The sequence below is a fragment of the Arachis hypogaea genome, chromosome 20, assembly GCF_003086295.3.
Source record: "Arachis hypogaea cultivar Tifrunner chromosome 20, arahy.Tifrunner.gnm2.J5K5, whole genome shotgun sequence".
Taxonomy (NCBI): Eukaryota; Viridiplantae; Streptophyta; class Magnoliopsida; order Fabales; family Fabaceae; genus Arachis; species Arachis hypogaea.
In genome coordinates, this window is record NC_092055.1 from 102154398 (window position 1) to 102175906 (window position 21509).

General features: G+C 31.4%; 1 protein-coding gene and 1 long non-coding RNA gene across 2 annotated transcripts; one reads left to right on the plus strand and one right to left on the minus strand.

Moving 5' to 3' along the window:
* Window positions 1-3283: 3283 nt before the first annotated feature.
* Window positions 3284-6416, minus strand: LOC112786072 (uncharacterized). Its single transcript, XR_011879019.1, has 2 exons — window positions 6133-6416; window positions 3284-5968 (listed from the first exon to the last, which is right to left on the minus strand). It is a non-coding gene; the product is annotated as an uncharacterized lncRNA (long non-coding RNA).
* A 7832-nt stretch (window positions 6417-14248) lies between these two features.
* LOC112783835 (uncharacterized) lies at window positions 14249-20443 on the plus strand. The gene is made up of 5 exons (XM_025826906.2): window positions 14249-15006; window positions 16381-16531; window positions 16732-16837; window positions 17552-17666; window positions 19961-20443. The coding sequence occupies exons 2-5, from the start codon at window positions 16419-16421 to the stop codon at window positions 20206-20208; spliced, it is 582 nt and encodes a 193-aa protein (XP_025682691.1). The 5' UTR covers window positions 14249-15006; window positions 16381-16418; the 3' UTR covers window positions 20209-20443.
* The last annotated feature ends 1066 nt before the right edge of the window (window positions 20444-21509 follow it).

Sequence of the window (21509 nt, forward strand, 5' to 3'; positions counted from 1 at the left end):
AAACCAGTCAATTTAAATTAAGTTGTTATTTTCTATACATGATATTTTTGTATTAAATATACTAACGGCTCAACAAGCATTGTCGTGCCTTTTCAGCCGCTTTTCTATTGAATCAAAAAAAATATTTTTATATTTTTATTTTTAAAATTATAAATTTAATATCAATAATTAAAAAATAAATTAAAAAGATAAAATAAATAAATTTAAGTTAAAAAACTAAAAAAAATTATTATTATTATGTGTAACAAAGTCAAAATAAAAATTTATTAACATTATTTATAAATTAGTTATTTATATATTAAATTTATTTATTTTCTCATTTCTATTTAATTTGAAATAAATTTAAAAATTTATATTCCTATTCGAACCATTCTTTTTTTTATACATAATTTTAATAGATAAAAAATTATTTCTTTAATCTTATATTGAACATCTTTAACTATCTTTAATTTTATTATTATTTTAAAATTATTATTTTTTATTTTGAATATATCATCTCATCATATTATACACTATTATTTTCTCTTATTATTTTTTTACATGTATAACTATTATTGTCTCGCGTCACTATTATGTTGCCTTGTTTTATTCTTCTTTTTTGTTTTTTTCTTCTATTAACCCCGATCGCAATCAATTACCACCATATCGTATTACCATTATCGCAACTCTCATTTTTGTTTATCACTTTAAGTCATACATATCCATTGTGTTAACGTTTGAGTTGTTAAAGATTTGTTAAAAGAATTATTTTTTTTGTTTGATTTAGATATCTAGATGTATAACTATTATAAAGATACTTATTTTTCATATTTACTTGTTAAGTCATATTTTATCATTTAAAAAAAATTAAGATATCAAGGATTCAAAAATTTTGTATAGAATAATTAAATAAAAAATAAAAAAATTTATTAGTTGTTTAATTTCTTTAATATATAAAATAATTGAATTTAAATTAATTTAGGTATAATACTAAAATTATTATGTTACTATGTGTAACAATAAAGATAAAAATTTATAAATATTTGTAAGTTTATTTATTTCTCAATTATATTTAATTTGAAGCAAATATAAAAATTTATATTTAAATAACTCTTTCTCTCGTATAATTTTAATAGCTAAAAATTTTTTATTTCTTATAATTTTATATTCAACATTTTAAATTATCTTTATTCTTATTATTCTTTTAGAATTTTTAATTTTTGTTTTTATTATTCTTTTTTCTTATCATCATCTATCTACATATGCTTCACCACCACTCTTATATTAGCTTGTTCTCTCTTTCTTCCTCAGTTTTTATTCTCTTTCTATCTTCTCTTCAATCGCAAACATATATTAATTCATAATTATTACACTCACAAGTGAATACTATTTTAAAAATAAAAGTTCAAAAAAAAAAATCACGTAATTCTTATGTGAATCATCTACACTCTTTTAAATATAACGAATGAGTAAATTTAACCTTTTTTATTATGAGTTTTTTTTTAATTATCTAATACATTCAAAGTCACATATTCATTTATGATAAAAGTTAAAAATTAAAGTTAAATGACATTAGTACTTTTTGATTTAATAAATTTAAAATAAAGTACAAAAATAAGGATAAAAACTAAAAAAATAGATGACTCTAGAAAAGGATAATGTTAAATTTTATGACATTATGTATGAAAACAGTGATTTATTTTATTATATTTATTTTAGTACCAAATAACAAAAAAATTAAATTTTATGTCCGCTTTTTTATTACTTATGTTACTTATCTATAGTTGTTTAAATTATACTCCATAGTCATTAAGTGGTGTTTTCTTCCAACAAAAAAATAGTTATGAAGTCATTTTTATTTTTTTATAGGAGTATATCCATTATATCATGATTTTAATAATAAATGTAAAATTTAAAAAATTAAATAATATATGTTTATTTTGATTATATTCAAAAGTGAATTATATATATTCCTATAGTCAAGACATAGGTTTAACTTATTCTATAATAAATAGCTTTTTAATCATCAAATTTATAAAAAAGATCTCGTCTTTTTATTTATCTTAAAAGTTAAACATTAAAATTAATGTTAATACTTTTTTATTAACATAACTAAAATAAAACATAAAAATAAAACTTGAATAAAAAAATGGATAAAATTTTTTTATTTAACGTAACTAATGAAATAATTTTTTAATAATAAACTTTTCTTTAGGAATAATATTAGAACTTAAATTTAGATACCAATTATTCTTATATTAGATTTTATGTTATATCTAAATAAATTGAGAAGGATGCAAGAGAAGATGAATAAGAAAAGAAAAAAATTTTTCTATTATGCAGTAACAGTAATATGAGATGATAGATAGTAGGAGAGAAAAGAGATAATTATAGAAGTTCCGTGATTGTGAATCAATGAGATAAGAGAGAACTTGAATATATGTGATAAGAGAGAAGATGATGTAGTGAAAATTTTTTAATATGGAATAACTGACATATAGCGGGATAGAAGGAAGGGCAAAATTAGAAAAAAATTTTGGACACCAAACTCGTGTATTGGCATTATATATTGTTATAGATATATTTATTTTGATTATATTCAAAAGTGAATTATATATATTCCTATAGTTAAGAAATAGATTTAACTTATTCTATAATAAATAGCTTTTTAATCATCAAATTTATAAAAAAGATCTGGTCTTTTTATTTATCCTAAAAGTTAAACATTAAAACTAATGTTAATACTTTTTTATTAACAGAACTAAAATAAAACATAAAAATAAAGCTTGAATAAAAAAAATAGATAGAAAATTTTTTATTTAACGTAACTAATGAAAGAATTTTTTAATAATACACTACAAGAAAATATGTCTATTGCCACGCTTTTAAAGCGTGGCGAAAAGTTGAAAAAAGCGTGGCGATAGCTTTTCGCCACGCTTTTTCAGCTATCGCCACGCTTTTTCAAACTTATCGCCACGCTTTTTATAGATTGTCACGTTTAAAAGCGTGGCCATAGGTGGAAGATATGGCCACACTTTTAAAGCGTGGCCATAGGTGGAAGATACGGCCACGTTTTTAAAGCGTGGCAATAGAAGGAGATACAGCCACGCTTTGGAAGCGTGGCAATAGAGGGAGATATGGCCACGCTTTTAAAGCGTGGCAATAGGGATAGATACGGCCACGCTTTTAAAGCGTGGCAATAACAAGAGATACGGCCGTTAAATCACAAAGCTCTATCATTGCTGTCATGTTGAGAAAGAAATTCTACTGAAGTTCACATATCAAATACCCAACACATTCAGAATTGTATCAAAGTTAATATTAATTATTAAGAGCTAAATCCAAAATAAACTGTCTTACACCAGTAATCAAATCATTCCATTTGTAGTATCTTTCTATGATCTACTGTACCATAACCAAAATAATCATTCTAAAGACATCAATTGAAACCTAAAAGGTTGTCAAGAACTATACAATGGCATAGGAAACTTGAACAATACTAAACTAGTAACACAAGGTGTATTCCGAGGCGATCAAGAAGCATGAAATCAATCAGCCTAAGCATGTTCACCACGGATGCGGCGAACAAGTTGAATGTCTTTGGGCATTACGGTGACCTTTTGGCATGGATGGCACACAAGTTGGTGTCCTCAAACAAACCAACCAAGTAGGCTTCAGCAGCTTTGTGGAAAGCAAGGACAGCAAGGTTCTGGAACCTCAAATCAGTCTGCAAACATAATAAATCAATCAATAAATTGGAATCATTACATATTTTACAGCAAAAAATAACCCAACGCACCAGGACTAAGATAAAAAGGGGTTAATTAGATTGGCTTGCCTTCTGCTTCCTTATCACAGCAGGAATAGCTGGTGTTGACAATATACCTTCCCATATTAGAAAGATAAGTTGTCCTAAATTTCTATTAAGAGAGTCATGCTAATAATAATACACACTAGAGGATTGTGAACAATAAGATGATGCACTAGTCCATCAAAGATTTTTTTATCCTTATGATGATGTCATTTACTGCCATCTTGTGTTACAAAGTTCTTCATATTTGTTTTAGAAAGATTCATTGAAAAATTCAAATGATTAAGATACTTACTGTCCAATCAAAATTTTTCGAACACCATTCTCGGCAGCAATTTTAATTATAATCTGAAGTAAATGAGAACAGCAATAGAAACAGAGACAGGGTAAGCAATTTTCTTAACAAAATTAAATTTGATAGCTAAAATAATGCATTCAAAAGCTAAACCTGCGCAGCTTAAAATTAAATTAAACAGTTTTCTATTGCAGATCCCACTGATGACAGGGCTTCCATTGGTATTGCAGGATAGCACACTCTCTGCATATATCAGCAATTCAATTTGACTAAACACACAATATACATTGAACAATTCCAAAACCCTCGCCTATCAAAGAAAGAAAAAGTTAACCAAAACTCGGAACACACACATGGCACAACTGAAACAAAGTTCACACCAAAACCAAACTTCCTGTGCCTGCTTTATCTCTCAATTTATTCTAAATTACATTTACTCACAGCTTTTATATCTTGTTTTACCCTCTTTATTAATGCTCTGTTGATAATAATGCTTTTCTGCTGCTCATGCATCCTGGAAATTCATTTTTCAATGTTACACTACCTTTAAAAACCTATACTTTTCTGTAAGGTAAATGTTTAGGGTCTAGGGTAGGAAGAAGAAGAAGGGAATGAGAGGAAGGGAAAGGGAAAAAGAGTTTGAGTCTCAAGAATCAAGAATAGCAACCAAGAGATGAACATTATTATTCTAAAATCAAGCTTAGCCAATAGATGAACAAAATGCAACAAGCAAGCAAGCATGATAAGTAATACTCACATCACCAGGTGCAGCTGATAATAGCACTAAAAGAGTCACTGCAGCAGCTTGATAATCAGTTAATACCTTGTGTGTTGACTCATTGAAGCTAACCAGATAAAGGAATTAGAAGGAGATACTCACTTTCCATTATTATTTATTGTTGTAAAACTTGGGAGAAGAGTAAAACTTGGAGTCCCTCAGAAACCTTGAAATCATCTCTGCCTTCTCAGCAGAAAGGTTTGTGTTCTCCAGAATTTGATCTTTTGATGCCTTGGCAATTGCTTGGATAGAACCAATAGCTTGACTAAGCTGAATTGAGCGACTAGAATGACAATAACTCGAGCGATGCCTATATGCATATGCTTATCATGGTTTCATTTCACATTTAAGTCAAATATTAGGTGATATAGCTATTGTTAGAGAAAGATACTCCAGAGTTTAAACATCTATATAATCAAGAATCCTGAGCTTTAGCCCTGTTAGGTTTAGGCATGAAAAATCACGAAAACTAAAATGAGAAGTTGCTTCACAATAAAATGATTTACCGCATTTACTGTTGAGGTAAAATAGTGATAGTTTTGAAGAAAACAATTAATAGATCTTCTTAGTATCTTGCTTGAATCTTCCATTGCCAAAAATATTGATATGTATAAGTGTTTTTTTTTTCTCAGCCACAATAATATAGAGTCTCTATAACAGTAGAGATGGTGTTATGTTACAAATGAAGAGGCTCGTGTTTCATTTTCTGTGAAACCTTTTCTCAAACAGGTTGTGCTCTTAAATTTCTGTTGTAGGAATGGATGGTAGGTTAGAGAGTTATTATGAATGGGGTTGGTGTTTTTTGGATGAACAGAACTTAGATACTTAGAAATAATAGGCCAACAACAAGAAACTAACAAGTCATGAGGTGGATAACAAATCAACATTATATGTAATTAAAATCAAAACAGATAAGAACCAAACAAAGAGAACAAATCAACTAGTTGAACTATGGAAGCAACAACAAAAACAGAGTGCTCACTATTTTTTTCCGATTTTAGCCCAAACTGAAACAATGCTCAAGTCATAACCAAAACAGAGTGCACCTTTGTGGCTTTTTCATTCCAGAAAAAAACCATGTACGTCCACAGCATCGCAAACAACGCTAATATTGTGACCAAGAAGGAACATGCGTGTTGAGCATGCGATTGACAGAGAGAACGAATCAGGGGAAAATGAAAATGGAAAGGGAAAGCCCTAAAAGTAAAAACAACAGAAAAAATCGAGAAAATAAAAAAAAGAAGCGTTGGAAGGGAAAATAGATCAGACCTTTGGAATCGGAGGGCTTGGAGGAGAAGAGATCGTCGGCGAGCTTGACCTTGCCGTCGCCCATGTTTGGTGGAGCTCGAAGGTGAACAGAGAGATCCAGAAAGATCGGTAGAAGAACAAGAAAGAGAAGAAGAGTATGAAGACGAAGATGAAGATTAAGAAGATGAAGAAGAAGTGGTTTCGAGTGACGATGGCGAAGGGCGAAGGGCGAAGGGCGAAGGGCGAAGGTTGGGAGGAACTCTTCCAGGCGAGTGGTTTCGAAGGTGAAAGAGTGGTTTTCGAAGATTAGGGTTAGTGTCAATAGGTTGGGGACCGGGTTTGGGGCCGGGTTATAGTCAATGGGTTGGGACCCTCTGGCCACGCTTATAAAATGTCGCTGTTTCACTCTACGGCCACGCTTTCGAAGCGTGGCAGAAAAAAAACTTTTGGCCACGCTTTTAAAGCGTGCCAAAAGAGTACCAGGATATGGCCACGTTTTGTAAGCGTGGCCGTAAGGAAACCCTGTCGCCACGCTTTTAAAACGTCCTCGTTTCTCTTTATGGCCACGCTTTTGAAGCGTGGCAGAAAAAAAACGTGGCCGTTTCTCTAATCAATTGCCACCCTTACAAAAGCGTGGCCATTGATCTTTTTCGCCACGCTTTTGAAGCGTGGCAAAAAAAAAAGTGGCCAAATCTCTAATCTATCGCCACCCTCATAAAAGCGTGGCCATAGGCCTTTTTTCTTGTAGTGATAAACTTTTCTTTAGGAACAATATTAGAACTTAAATTTAGATACCAATTATTCTTATATTAGGTTTTATGTTATATCTAAGTAAAGTGAGAAGGATGCAAGAGATGATGAATAAGAAAAGAAAATTTTTTTCTATTATGCAGTAACAGCAATATAAGATGATAGATAGTAGGAGAGAAAAGAGATAATTATAAAAGTTCTGTGATTATGAATTAATGAGATAAGAGAGAACTTGAATGTATGTGATAAGAGAGAAGATGAGGTAGTGAGAATTTTTTAATATGGAATAACTGACATATAGTAGGATAGAAGGAAGGGCAAAATTAAAAAAAAAATTGGACACCAAACTCATGTATTGGCATTATATATTGTTATAGATTACATAAATAAAATTAAATTATATTTACACATTTAAAAAGAAGAAATAACTCTTTTTATTAATTACAATATATCTTCTATTTCTATGATTATGATTTTTATTTTATTTTTTATAAATAATTGAAGAGTGTAATAAATATAAATTAATTTATGAGTTATTAAAATGTAAAAATATTAATTTAATACATAAAAAAAAACTAAAAAAGACATTTATTATAAAAATGAGAAAACTAAATTAAATATTATATAATTATTTAATTATGATTGAATCAATCAATTCAACATATAATTCATCGGTTGAATTAATAATCTAGTGACTAATAATTTAGTCGGTTCGATTACCAATTTAGTTTTGATAAATATGGTTAAAGATACACGTTTCTGAAGTAAAATCTTTTAATGAAAAAAAAAAAACTAAAGTTGCTAATACGTTACTAAGCTTTTGAAAAATATTGTTAAAATCCTTATTAGCAAATTTCTAATATTGAATTAATATATATTTAAAAAAATTATAGTTATTTAAAAAAAATGATGAATTGGCCTTCTCAAGTTAGGTAAAACGTTAAAATAGTTCTTAACATCCACTAACATAGTACTGAATTCGATAGTCCCAGAACGTTTAGACTATTAAATGGTTTCATAATAAAACATATTTTTAAAATTTTTTAATAATTGTTAAATAGTCCTTATTTAATTTTAATTACAAATTAATCTTTTATATATTATTTAATTATAAAATCTATTTTTTATTTTATAAATTATTATTTTATCATTCATCTATCATGTTTATTAATAATAAAAAACTAAAATAATAACGAATTAGATCTTCTATTAATTTTAATAAATATTTTGCAATCTTAATTGATCGTAATTTTACCATCGATCCGTTACATACATATTGGATTTGGAAAATCGTGTTTGTTAGAAATTCAATCGATTGGATGCACAAACCAATAGATTGAAATTCAAGTTTTCTAAACTTCAATCGATTGGAATTGATACACAATCAATTGAATTTTCCACGGCATGTGGGGTTTCTTTATTCAATCTATTGAAATCATCAAAGCAATTTGAGAAATACGTAGATACACGGGAATAAACCGTATTTAACAAGAATTTTTTTCATTATAAATTAAAAAAATTATTATTTTTTCAATAAAAATAAGACTTATTCATGTGTACTCTTGTATACTCCTATAATGGTTGCCATTGTTTATTGTGAAGATTAATAATTTGAGTTAACCATTTTTTTTAGGATTTGAAGTGGAGTTCGCGCCTTGCTCTGCATAAAAAAATTCGTATTTGGAAAATTAAAGTTGAAAATTTGAGTTTTGGAAAATAATAATTTTTTTATTTTATTTCAAAAAAAATCCATTACTAAAAGATAAAAAAAATATTTTTTCATTACATAATCAATTGCATGAATAAAGAATCGAAACAAATAATTACAAAATTAGAGACTAATCTCGATTCATTGTTTTCTAAACACTACAGTGAAAAAATCGATTGGATCTCTATCGCCAACCGTGATTATTAATTAATGATGAACAAATATTGGATATGAAAAAGATGAATAAATAATAAAAAAAATTTGGATATTAAGTAGATGGATAAACAATGAACAAAAACAATAAAAAAAATTGATAATCAATCAGATTGATAAATTGATAAACGATTCTAATGGTAGAATTGAGTAATTGTTGATAGATTATTCACCAATTTATAATCTTAATATTAAAGAAAAGATAAGATTAGAGTATCTAAATTAAAATAAAAACTTAAAAATTGAAGATAGAATTTTAAAGATAAGATATATGAATAATAAAATAATAATTTATAATCACGAGCAGAAAAATTTAGAAAAGCTTAACATATAACGTATTGCACAATTCAATCGATTGGGTAATACAATCAATCGATTGAATTGTGAAAATCTATATTGCTTTGAAGACTTAAATCGATTGGGTAATATGACCAATCGATTGAATAAGAAAAATCTCATATGCCTTGCAAAATTCAATCGATTGTGTATCAATTCCAATCGATTGAAGTTTGGAAAACCTGAATTTCAATCGATTGATTTGTGCATCCAATCGATTGAATTTCTAACAAACACAATTTTTCCAATTCAATACGTATGTAACGGATCAATGATAAAATTATGATCGATTAAGATTGTAAAATATTTATTACGATTAATAGAAGATATAATTTGTTATTGTTTTAATTTTTTATTATTAATAAACATATAGATAAATAATAAAATAATAATTTATAAAATAAAAAATAAATTTTATAATTAAATAATATATAAATGATTAATTTATAATTAAAATTAAATAAGGACTACTTAACAGTTATTAAAAAATTAAAAAAAACATGTTTTGTTATGGGACCATTTAATAGTCCAAACGTTCTACGACTATCGAATCCTTTGCCAACTAACATGACCCAAGTTAGTCTTTAAGCGATTTTCTGTTAACCACAAGTTGAACCGGGCTAATAAGATATAACAATAGTTAATGTCACTTATCACACCATCGTTTGGTCATCCATGTGTAATAGAATAATTATGTGTTAACAAGTGACATGTAACATATTGATATAAACACATTGCTATATGTTATAATAATATTCGTCTATGTGTTATCTATTATATTACGATTGCATGTAAATCAAAATTGGTTATTGACTTTGGACTAAATGGCTCATTTTAATTTTCAAAATTGAATGTTGAACTAAATTAGTCCCTAGATGAGTTTCTCCCCTCAATTTTTGCTTTATAAATTTAAATTCCTCAATATTTTTTAAATTTCACTAATTTTTTTCTATTTTTTTATGAGTTATTTAAATACAATCATTTTCATAACTGTTTTTAAGTTTTTTATTTTTATCTTATAATTTTTTTTATAAGAATTTAATATCGATAAATTTTATAATATATAAGTGTTCATACCTTAATTCAATATTAGAGTCAGACCCAAAATGAGACTCCAGTCTACAAAATCTAAAAAGTCTAAAAAGATCCATTTCATATAGCTACCTGACTTAGTCATAGTCCATATCCTATGAACTTGGGCCGACCTAACTTGATTGGCAAAAGAATCTCAACTGCACAAATATACATATCTACAATTACGCCCACTTTAAATATGGGATCATAACAGCCCCCTAAACAAAAAGGGAAGTAACCACCCATCATTATAGGTGGATAAGTTACAAAGTGATAATAAGGCTATCACTCCTACTGTATAAACACTTGATCACACACAAGTATTTCTCAACCCTAATTCACAAAAATCTACCAAAAATTCTTGCTAATTTAAGCATCAGAGTCATTTGCATGTATCACCTCTCGTTCACCATCAATGATCTCGGACGACTTTGCCTCCTAGGAAAAAGACATTAGAACTCTTATCAGAAGAAGTTTGGACCTCACGTTCAGGCTCAATCCTCTTCAGTTTCAGATAATCCTTGGAAAATTAACACCGTTGCTGGGGATTTGAAGATTAACACCCAATCATGGTAGAGGACTACCTAAAAGATGGACATACAGCATCTGATTCAAAAACCCATGAGGAGAAATAACCTAGCGTTGATCGAGAAATTGTCATGTCCCAACACTAAAAAAGAGGAAGGGGTACTATTGCGGATAGAGATAGAAGTAATCCAAAAGGATGAAGGACATGTTTCCAAGTCCATATTCCTAGAAGATCAAGAGATAGAGACACAACATAACTCATAGGCTTGGTACACAAGTGCTAAGGTCAGCTAGAAAAGCTCGAGATCAAGTTAGAACGACAACACAAATCTAAGCACTCCCTACAGAGAGAAGTACAAAGATGTAGGAAACTTGAAGAAAAGTTGAAGCGGTTGGAGTCCGATCTTAAGGACAGAAGGCCTCGGACTAATCGGGAGACTACCCCTTTGGGAAGTGAGGACCCATTCTCGGAAAATCATGCGAGCTAAAGTTCTTAGAAACTTTAAGATCCCGGACATAGATCTCTATGATGGAACAACAGATCCTCAACATCACTGGAGCAATTCCAAAAGTTGTATGTAATTGCCAGATGCGTCCGACATAACAAGGTGCAAAGCATTCCTGACTAAATTGACCAAGGCAGTAATGAAGTGGTTTGATATTACTTACCTCCTAAATCGGTCACTTATTTTGACGACTTGGCCAAAAGCTTCCTCACAAGATTTTCAATTCAGAAAGACAAGGCCAAGCATACTCCAAGCCTTTAATTTTGGGTGTTAAACAAAAGGTCCAAAAATCTCTTAGGGCCTACGTGGAGAGATTTAACAAAGCATGTTTGAAAATTCAAAATTTACTTACTAAAGTAGTTATTGTGGAACTTGTTAATGGTCTTAGGGAATTCCCTTCTCAAGTCAATATAAAAAAGGTATCCGACCTCTTTGTAAGAAGTCCTGAAATAAGCTGAGAAGTATATTAATATAGAGAAAACTACTCAATTGAGAAAACCTATAGCTAGACCACGGAATCAATATATGCCCCGAGACAAGGAGATGTAGCAAAAGAAGAGAGAAAAAGGCAGTTCGAAAAGACCTCAGAGGTGTTCCTTCTACACTCCACTAAGAGTCTCTTTGGTCAAATGTCCAAAGAAAAATATGCTACACTGAAAAGACACCACCTCTAAAGCCAATTCGAAGTAAGAAAGATGGAAATCGGTCGGAGTATTACGAATACCATAAAATATATGGCCACTCTACTCCACCGATTGCTACGATTTGAAAAATGTGATACAAAAAAACTAGCCAAAGAGGGCTGATTAGATAAATACCTTGTCAAAAAGTTGGTGACACTAACAAAAGAAAAAGAGATGACAAAGGAGATAGAAAAAGACAAGAGTGACCAACAAGAACACCTCAGGGACACATTCAAGTGATCGTAGGTGGGTTCGCAAGAGGGGGAGATAATCAAGTCCTCTTGCAAAAGACATATAAAGGAGGTCTATCAAGTCAAGATAAATAAAGAGATGCTTGATCTGCCTACGATAACCTTCACTAAGGAGGATGCAAAAGGTGTCATTCCTAGTCATGATGATCCAGCGGTAATAATGATGATTTTGGCCAACGTCAATCTTTATAGAACACTAGTAGATCATGGAAGTTCAGCAAACATCCTATTTAAGCTGGCCTTTGATAAGCTTAGTTTAGAGGAAAAAGATTTGAAGGTGTATCTAGACACTTTTTATGGGTTGGGAGACTCACCCATCCGACTTTTAGGGTACATTACCCTTTATACTACCTTTGGCAAGGGTTTAAAACCACGAACTATAAGCATCGACTACATTGTGGTAGATATGGCATCAGCTTACCATTCCTTGATAGGTCGGATAACCCTAAATCGACTTGCTGCAGTGGTGTCAACTCTCCATTTTTGTATAAAATTTTTCACTCAGGAGGGGATAACTACTATAAGGGGAGATAAAAAATTAGCTAGAAAATGCTACAATGAAAGCCTGAACTTGTGAGGGTGCCCAAAAGGCAAAGAATTTAATTCAATAGAGCTCGAAAGAATGAAAGAAGTTTGAAGACTGGAGAAGAACCCCTAGCCCCAAACCTCCTTGAAAGCTACAACCACCATCTTTCCTTCTTCTTTGACTCAAAGGTGAACCCAACCCTAACTCTTTTTCCACAGCAGCACCCAGCCACCATCCACTCTTCATCACCAAACACTTTTCCTCGGTGGGAGGGTGCTGTCGTCGCTCAACGCTCCTCTTCTCCTAGCCCTATTCTCACCGTCTGCTCGTGATTGCTCGATCCTCGTCTCTGGCAACATTCCTCCCTCGCTGTCAGCTTGGTTCCTCCCTCGCTAGATCTGCTCGGAGCTATTGTTGGCATTGCTGTTTCTGCCCTCGTCATCAAGCCTGCCTCTATCCTCGTCTGTGTCGGCCGCTTTGAACTCGTGTCTCTGTTATCGTGCCATCGCCGCCAGAAGTGATCTCTATAGATCGGCCCTTTTCTTGCTGTCGCGCTCGAAGCTCTTCTCCTCACCATCGCGTCTCTCTCTTCAAGCTCTCTGTCTCTCTCCCACGGTTGCTTACTCATAGTAGCAACCCCTTGCTTTCACCTTCATCCTCCGACAGTTGTTCAAGTTCACTACTCTTCTGACTTTGAGTTAATTTTTCTGAAATAAGTTTGTTGATTATTGATGGTATTTTGTTAATTTTTTGTTGATTTCTAATTTTATTGTCTAATTATAATGGATTTTAACTTCTGAGTTTGTCTTATGAACTTCTGGATGTAATTGTTAATTGTGTTTTGATGTTTCATGTGTTGTTGGTTTGTTGATGTGATTAGAAATTATATAAATCTTTGTTAATAATTCATATTTAGTTGTTGACTTTATTTAATTTGGGCAAGTTTGTGTTTGTGATGGTTGCTGATTATAAATTTTTATTTTTGAAAATAAAATTTTTAATAATTTTATTTTATATTTAATTAAACCGGTGAAATTCTAATTGAACTTTGGTTGAACTATTGAATTATTGAACCAGTTATTTTATTGCTTCATTGACCGGTTCGATTTTCGAAACCTTGGTCATTACCATTACTTAGGCTTAGTTTGATAAAACTTTTATTTTTTAAAAGTAGCTTATAAAAGTTAGCTTTTAAAAAATGTAACATTTATGTTTGGTAAATCAAATTAAAAATAATTTTTGATAAACACAAGTAGTAACAATTACGTTTGGTGAAATAACTTTTAAAATTTAAAAATACTATAAAAGACAAAAATTTAAATATTAATTTTAAAAATTAGTTAATATATAAAATTATATTAGACTTTTAAATTTTAAAAAGTACAAACTAATTTTAAAAAACTCCACCTTAATTATTTTTAAAAATATCCCAATATTTTAAAAACACAAAAACATAGTCATTTTAATTTAACAAACATAAAATAAAAATTTTATACTTTAAAAAAATACAAATACTTTTTCAAAAAAACTTTACTAAAAAAACCGAGCATTAATGCAATCGAAAACTGAAATTTATGATGCACGGGTCCTCTGAGCTGCAGGTCCCAATGCTGAACTCTCCTGGTACAAGCTGCAACGGTCGGAAAGCTCCTCACGCATGAACGGCACATCAATTCGCACCAAAGCGGGACACGTTTCATCAACAGCTGCGGAGGAATCTTTTCCTCAACACCACAACACCACAGAATTTTCCACGCATAAACATTTTTTTTTTTTTTGGTGACTGCATAAACATTTATTTTGGCTTGCCATTTCTCAATCAAGATAATTTAATTTAATTTATGTATGGTTCGAACCGGTCAAACCGGGAACCGATGACTTAGCGGCTCGGTTGATATGCAGAACCGTCCCGGTTTTTGCAAATTGCTTAATACGACGTCGTTTTGCCACAAAACCCCCCTAAATTTTCCCTCAGCTCACACTACTCTTCTCATCTTCAATCTTCGAACGCAGAAAAGAGGCAGCCCTAAGCCTCCATCTCCTCGCCCTTCTTCAAGCTGTCCAGCCACCGTCGCCGTCACGTCTGCTCCGCCGCCATCCGCACTGCTCCAGCGTCGTACCACCACGTCTGTTCAGCCTCTGTTCCATCGCGCTTTCGTCGATGTTCATCCTCTGTTCCGCCTCGCCCCAGCCCTCGTCTTCCGGTTCGTGTTCCTCATCTGTGCTCGTTCTCCCTCGCGTGTGTGAGTTCCAGCCCTCGTTTGTGCTCTCTCTCCCTCATCTGTTCGAGTTTGTACACCATCTCCCTCAGCTGTGAAAGGTAATTTCTATTCATTGTTCTTGCTGGTACTGGTTTCTTCTTTATTACATTGTTTTTCTTGCTGCTATTTAAAGTTTAATTTAACATTGTTGTTTTTGTTTCGTGTCTTACATTTTAAACCCTAGTTTATTACGTTGTTATTTTGCTTCTATTTCTTACCTAGTACTGCTAGTTTTTCTTGCTGCTGTTTTTGATACTGTCATTGTTGTTACTGATGCTGTGGAATCTCTTGTTGCTGATGCTGTCTTATTAATTCTTTTTACCTGCAAAATTTGAATATGTTTTTTATTTCAACACTGAAAATGATGAAAGTTCAACTGAAAATTTCCTGAAAGTTAATTCGTTATTTTCTACTCTCCCCGTTTATATAACTAAGAGTCTAAGACTGGTAACTTGGTGAGTTTCAACTTTCTCCTCAAATTTTGATTATTTAGCTTTGAGCCTTTCCACCTCTGAAATTGTTTCTATCTAAAGTTTAACGTGGGAGTAGTTAGGGTTTTGTAGCTCATTTATAAGATATTATTGGTAGTAGTGAAAGTTCTGTTTAGCTTAAAATAAGATTCTGCCATTGTGGACACTCATGCACATGGTGTTGATCAGATGCCTAAAAGAAATTAGAAAAACCTCATTGAATGTAATGAATTATTTGACTTTAGTATTTGTACTTTTTTTTTAATTTCTAGGTTCTGATGGATAAATAGGTATCATAAGTATGTAGAAGAAAATAGTAGTAATGGAAAAAATTGGTTACTAGGGATGAATGTTTACCAATTGATTTGTATTTGTTTTAGTTGTGGCAATGTTATGTTTCTGATAAATGCATGAATTAAGTTAAATACTTGCATACTTGTGTCTATGTTTGGAAATGAGGGTAAAGATGATCTCAACGAAGCAAATCTGCAGTAAGTTTTTGTGAATTTTGAGGATTGATGACAAACTTTAATGTTGTCGTTTCATGTTTGGTTGTTTTTTTTGTTATTTGACTTTTGAGTTTGTATTTGGATAAGATTATAACAATGTGGTTAATGTAGTACTTTTAATTTGAATGATATTTTAAAGTTTATATTAGGCTATAATTATGTTTTAGTGTGTTTATTTATGTTTTAATTATTATTTTATTATAAAACGGTTATTCTAGTTGCATCGCAGTTGAATTGGTTAAACCAATGAATCGATAAACCAGTAACTAGAGCGGTTTGATAACCGATCCGGTTTTCACAACCTTGCAACATACCAACCTTTTGCTATAATTTTTCCTGGCGAGTTAGGTTCGCTTAATTGGACCGGGTGACATTGAGGCCTGTTTGGTTGTAACCCAAAAAGAAATCCCTCAGAAGCTAACACTGCTACTCTTCTTCCTCCTTCTCCTTGCAGCCTAGCATTGGATTTTGCAACAACAGCAAGGAGCAACCATGGTTGTGGGAGAGGAACCGGTGCCGCAACCAGCATCCAAAGTTCGTCACCTTAAGAAGAGAGCTCTGAAGAACAAATCTTTGTCCGTTTCTTTCAACGAGAAAGATCTCAAGTACCCCCTTCCCTTCCTACCCTCTCAATGCATGCTTCCTTCAACTTTTTCTCTTATGCCCAAAAAGATTTAGCTGACTCCCCATTGTTGTGTTTTCCTGGAATTTTTGTGTGGTCTTCAAAAAGTTTGCAACTTTTTGTGATTGTGATTTAAAGTACAAGTGCATAAAGATACTAATGATGTTGAGGATTTTGGTGAAGGGACTATGTGACTGGGTTTCACAAGCGCAAGAAGAAGAGGAGAAAGGAGGCACAGAAGCAGCAAGAGGAGGTTCTAAGGAGGAAACGCAGCGAGGAGCGCAAAAAGGTCACACATATGATATACTCCCTTCTTATTTCATGCAATTTTATGTTACATTCTGATGCAAGTTTGTACATTATTTTTTTTTAAGAATTCTTTTGGCATTTCATGAGATAGGTATATCTGTATTATTAGAGATAGAGAGAGAGAGAGAGAGAGAGAGAGAGTTACGGGAATGGAAATCCTGAATGTAGAGAAACCAAAAAATAAGCAGAGGAAATAAGAAAGGAATAGAAGGGCTGAAACTTATACTGTTTGGAATATAATAAGCTCCAAAGTCGTCATTGTCTAACATGAAGTACTTGGCCACATAAAACTGTATACCTGAAGTTCATTTCCTAATGTAATTGATAATCTTTATTTATTTATTTTTTTTTTAAATGAGTATTTTGTTTCTTGAGCATTATTTTTAAAATATTCAATTTCTTAATGTGTATAAAAAGTAGCTATGGGCTCTTTGACCAAGTGTGGATATGTGCTCTAGGGTTGGAATAATTTGGAAATGACATTATTTGTATGGAAGATTAGGGAAGAAATTATTTGCTTTGGATTTTGTTTGTTTCGTTGCTATAAGAGGGTTTGGGTGAGCACTTCATCATTCCCCTTTTGTGACATTTGAGACTACAGGCATAAAATTGCATTTCTATTGTTGTTTTGCATATTTGTTTAGACACTATTAGGTTATGTTTTCTTATCTATTTTATTGGAATAATTATGCAGAGGAAGTTGGAAAGGGAATTTGTTCTTTATGGCTGCGCTCCAACAAATGCTGATGCAGAACCCGATGAAACCGATGAGCACCAAGAAGATATCGACCAAGTTGAACCTATTGCTGGTATGTTTCAGATTTGCAATTGAATTAAGCAGACAACACTTCCATAAAATTTTACTTAGTTGCACTAAGTGAATCGTTAGTGTCATTTATTTTTGGCATATTGAGTTAGGATTGTGTCAAATCATATTTGGTGGCATAGTTATAAAAATCGAACCGGACTGGACGGTTCAACCGGAGAACCGGACCCTTATCTGGTTTGGTTTGATATCCTGACTGTTTAAGATAGAAAACCGGTCAAACTTGTTTGAACCAGTCAAAACTGGTGCGAACCGCAGCTAAACCGGTCAAACTTGCTCTGGACCGGTCAACCGCAGCTATTTTGCAAAAATGCTGCAGCAAGGTGTCGAACCTTGGACCTCAGCAATGCATGGACATTAGGGGTGGTAAACAGGCCAAAACCCGCCGGGCCGGCCGAGTAAGTCGCCAAAAAAGGCGAGCCTGGCATTTTTGGGTTAGGGCCTTTTTTTATAAATTTCTATAATGTTATTGATCTGCAAAAGGATGAAGATGATACTTGAAGATGTTCTAAGTTATATATTTTGGATTATGTTTTATTTTGATTGATTATATACTTGAAGATGTTTAATTATATATTTTGGACAATGTTTGTGTTGTTTTGGACAATGTTAGTTTTATTATTTTGTTTCAAAAAACTTGGTTTATGATTATGTTTATCACATATTTATAATTATAAAGATTTTAATGTTTGTGAATTTAGAAATTAGAATTTTTTATGTCTTTAGAAATTATAAATTTATTGAAATGATTGTGAAATTATATATATTGTTTAATATTTAATAGTTTATAAAAAAAAAATTTGGCGGGCTTGACCCGCTAACCCATCATTCCACCGTTAGGCGGGGTGGGAGAGGAATTTAGGACTGCCTCACTAGGCAGTGTGGGGTGGCCAGCCTACCAGATGGTGGGCTTTTGGCAGCACGAGGCAGAATGGGGTGGGCTTCCCCATTTGCCACCCCTAAAATGGACATGACTCCACCACTAGGTCAACTGTCTTCTTATTATGTACTTTGTTTATAATTTTATATATTCAGAATTCAGTACCTAGTGCAACTTAAGGAATTTTTTTTTGTTATATATATTTGTTCATATAATATATATTATATAAAAACTCATATTATAATTTATATATAATTTAATTAAGTCAAATTTAAATTATATCAAATATTAATTTTATTTTTCAATAATAATATTATATTTTTTATTTTTATTATTAATATTTTTGTTTTATTATAACTTTACATATTTATTTTATTAGAATTTATACAATTATTAACATAAATATTAAACATTTTAAATATTTACATATTAAAATGTTAGTAAATATATGTATTTTAAATTTTAATTTTATATTTTTTATTATTTTATATTTTTTATTTACGTGAGACCGGTTTTATCGGTTCAACTAATAATTTATCGGTTAAACCAATAAACTAGTGAACTAATAATTTGACCGGTTCGATTATCGGTTCGGTTTTGACAACTATATTTTGGGGGGGGGGGGGTGATAATGCATGAGAATGTTTTTAATTTCAGCTCCTTTTCAGACTCTTCCATTCATTCACTCACTTACAGGCCATCCCTAATAAGTCATAATGTCATGTGCAACTCCCTTCACTCTGTCTTATATCCAGGATAGCTTCTACATCTAGTTTGGTCGACATTGCTTTGTTCAATTTTCATAATTTAACTTGTTGATATAATATTAGTGATAAAGTTAGATGTCAGTTGTTTACGATCTTTATGGTAGCGTTTGTTTTGAGGTACTAAGACAGAGACAGAGACCGAGAGACTGAGACTCAGTATTATGTTTGTTAGTTCAGAGACTGGTATTAAAATTTCTGTTTCTATCTCCAAAATTTCAGTATTTCAGTACCTCCAAAAAGTAGAGACATAGGGGACTAAAATTTTTAAAGATGGAGACTGAAACTTTAATAACATTTTATACCTAAAATACCTTTATTTCAATTAATTAATTTCAATTTTATCCTTTGTGCAAATTAAATTAGAGTTTCATTCTTGTTTCAATTTCTGTCTCCCATTTTGTACCAAACAGAATACTGAGATTTATTTCAATCTCCGTCTCTTAGTCTCTGTCTCTCAATCTCAGTCTTTCTGTCTCTGTCTCTCTACTAAACGTTACTTATATGTATTTGTAAAACAATCTCTCTCTTGGATCCAGTTCTTTTATTAGGTCTGAAGTAGACTAAGGTAAAACAAAATCTATCTATGATTTGCAATTTCTCTCCTTAATCGAAATTATCTTCTGTTTGAAGAAATGAAGACATACGAAAGTGGTGATTTGACAGTCACAGTTGTAACAAGTGAGATCAACCCAAAAGAAGAAAGTTACCTTAGTGAGAGGAAGGAGGCAGCGGGGTCCCATCCTATTTTTTCTGAAGGAAAACACAAGCTACCCATAAATAATAAGAAAGCATTTAAGAAAGTTGCAAAGCACAGGCCACGTTCAAAGCCAAAAAGCAAGAGGAATAAAAACAAAGGAAAGAAACAAGGCAAGAAGTAAAGTCTGCTGAGGATTATTGCAGTTAGTAGCTTAGCCACTTAGAAGTGGGATATTTTTCGAGTGATCCATGGCTTTGATGTACTTTTCAGGAGAAAAATATCAATGAGAATATCTAATTTTTACTTTTTTATGTTACTCACAATGAAAATTTCTCCAATATGTTGTGCTTATCACTGTGAAACTTAGCAATTTGAAATTATGTATTTTGTTGATTTATATAGTTTGCATTTTACAACCTTGCATTCCTAAAACAATTCTTATCGAAAGTGGTGTAAATCTCTCAATTCAATTGATTGACTTTTTATTTTGGGCTGGCATTGTAGGCTGACTTGGACAATCATTTCTTTGCCCTTTCTTTCTTGGTCCAAAATTGTTCATCACACAAACGCGCTAAGCCCAACAAGCTGCACTTATGGTTAGGCAAGCAATTTCACCACTACAACAAAAATCTTGCTTCTGCTCTAATTCTAACCTATTCAGGTCCGCTCATAATTCTTAAATGGGCTAGATTATCATTCTAGTGACTATAATTTGGCGTTTAATTTTTTTCAAATTTAACCAATTTGGATTGGTTGAGTGGTTAATTTACTCATCCGCTTAAACCAAGTGTTAGGGTTCAAATCTTACTTTTTGTATGTAGTAACCCATTAGCTAGCGACAAGCCCAGCAACCAAATTTTTTTTTTTTGCCTAATTTACTTTTATAGCAAATTTTTAAATATTTAAAAATTATTTTTTTATATTTTTAAAATTAAATATTAATTTTTAATTTTTTTTTAAAAAATTAAACAACACTTTTAGATACCATAACAATCATCAAATTATTAACTTATTTCTTTGAATCAACCCCAACATCAGCCTCATATATTTAGCCATGCATTATAATACTCGAAACTGTGGATATACAGTTCATTCCATATGAAAAATGCATATTTTTACGAATATAATGTACTCAATTAGTAGTTAGTACCTAATAAATTTTATGATCACGATATATATTTCCTTGATGCAAACGCTGGATTGTGAATATGGATTAACACAAAAATTAAAGCTCAACTAAATATTCATGTACTTTGGTGACGTCCATCTTTAAAATATAAAAGCATGCTACCTATATACCTTGATTCGAGATTGTGGAAATGTAGGACACTTATCACTTCAGAATAAGATAAATTATTGCTCCTTAAACTTACAAGATTTTTTAAATTCTTTTAAAGAAGAATCACATCTATGAGAAAAACTTGCCATAATCGCTTGATAGTTTTAAGTTTTAACTGTACTGTTTTAGTGTCTTCTACATTT

Excerpts from the sequence above, each read along its gene's own strand:
- LOC112783835 (XM_025826906.2), top strand. The coding sequence starts at position 16,419 with ATGGTTGTGGGAGAGGAACCGGTGCCGCAACCAGCATCCAAAGTTCGT. Across the intron at positions 16,532-16,731 it reads TTCAACGAGAAAGATCTCAA|GGACTATGTGACTGGGTTTC; the intron begins GTACCCCCTTCC and ends ATTTTGGTGAAG. Across the intron at positions 16,838-17,551 it reads GCAGCGAGGAGCGCAAAAAG|AGGAAGTTGGAAAGGGAATT; the intron begins GTCACACATATG and ends ATAATTATGCAG.